A 1,377-nucleotide genomic window follows, 5' to 3' on the forward strand; every position below is an offset into this window, starting at 1 on the left:
GCTGTGACACTGCGGGGCACAGCCGGGCTGTGCTGTGACACTGCGGGCACAGCCGCGCTTTGCCCCGCACCACCACCAGCTCCTCACCTGCAAACGGGACCCGGCAGGACGCACAAGGGGCGTACCCTGTGCCGAGCGTGCCGTGGGTCTGAGGCGGTGTTTATGGGAGCCTCGATGGGTTGTGAAGCAGCTGGTGGTGCTCGGAGCTGCCGGGGCACAGCGCGGGTGCAGGGAGGGGTCCCGCTCCGTGTGCTGCGCAATGACACCGCTCGGCCCGCCTTATTCTCAGCCGCTTTGCTTGACACCAGCAGTGTGGAGGGCCCGACCTTTGCACCACGAAGGTCCTAATCCTAAATTTTGCCTATGTGCTCATCAAAAACTAAACGCCACTGCATTTGCTAGGTAAATACACAATGCGCTCACCCCATGACCCTGGAAAACCTACATCTCCTTTGAGGCAAACAATACAGGTTCGGGCGGGCCGCTAATGTGGAACAGAAACAAAACCCAAAAGGAATTAAATTAAAACAAGTATTCGAGAGCCAGCACCCGATAACTGAACGTCTCCCTCGGCTGCCCAGGAGGCCCACAGCAACCCACCGCGGCCGCCCGTCCGGGGATGCGGGCGGACCCTTCCCGATGGGAACGTGCCCGGCTGGGCCCCGCCTCGGAGGAGGGGAGCGCCCGGGGCGGGCCGGGCTGGGCGGAGGGCCCGCCCCGCCTCTTAGTCGGCGGCAGCTGCTGCTGCGGGGCCGCCGCCGTGGGCAGCCGCCATGGCGCGCTCGCTGAAGGAGGAGACGGCGCTGCTGCTGGAGGATTACTTCCAGCACCGCAGCGGCGGCGCCGCGCTGCCCCCCAGCCCCACGGCGGCCGTGCTGCGGCGGGCGGCGGCCGAGCTGGAGCGGCAGGAGCGGCCCTTCTTCCGCTCCTGCGCGCCGCTGGCCCGGGCCGAGCCGCGGGAGGCGGCCGCGCTGCTGGGGCGGGTGGCGGCGCAGCTGGAGGCCGACGGCGGCCTCAACTGGGGCCGGCTGCTGGCGCTCGTGGTGTTCGCCGGCACGCTGGCGGCCGCGCTGGCCGAGCGGGGCTGCGGCGACGGGCCGCGCTGCCTGGCCGCCCACCTGGCCGCCTACCTGGCCGAGGAGCGCGGCGAGTGGCTGGAGGCGCACGGCGGATGGGTGAGCGGGGACGGAGCGGCCTGGGGCGGGTGCCGGGACCCTCGCGCCATGCCCGGTTAGCGGGGCAGGGCAGCCCCCGGCTCTGTGCAGCGGCTCGTCCCAGGCGGAGACGTGCCCGTGTCGCTGCCGGCGATGGGCGATGGGCGTGCGCGGCCCCCGCGCCGAGTGTCCCCGGGCGCTGCTGACCATCGCGACCCGCGCC

General features: G+C 71.0%; 1 protein-coding gene across 1 annotated transcript in view; it reads left to right on the forward strand.

Annotated features, from left to right (window-relative positions):
- Positions 1-700: 700 nt before the first annotated feature.
- BCL2L10 (BCL2 like 10) overlaps positions 701-1,377 on the forward strand; it is a 3,282-nt gene continuing 2,605 nt past the window's right edge. Inside the window, exon 1 of the mRNA XM_042039669.1 lies at positions 701-1,175. Coding sequence (XP_041895603.1) covers positions 774-1,175 — 402 coding nt within the window. The 5' untranslated portion in view covers positions 701-773. The remainder of the gene's footprint in view (positions 1,176-1,377) is intronic.

Source organism: Corvus kubaryi, unplaced genomic scaffold (assembly GCF_017639235.1).
Source record: "Corvus kubaryi isolate FWS band 111438036 unplaced genomic scaffold, C.kubaryi_AGA036_p1.0 37394, whole genome shotgun sequence".
Classification (NCBI taxonomy): domain Eukaryota; kingdom Metazoa; phylum Chordata; class Aves; order Passeriformes; family Corvidae; genus Corvus; species Corvus kubaryi.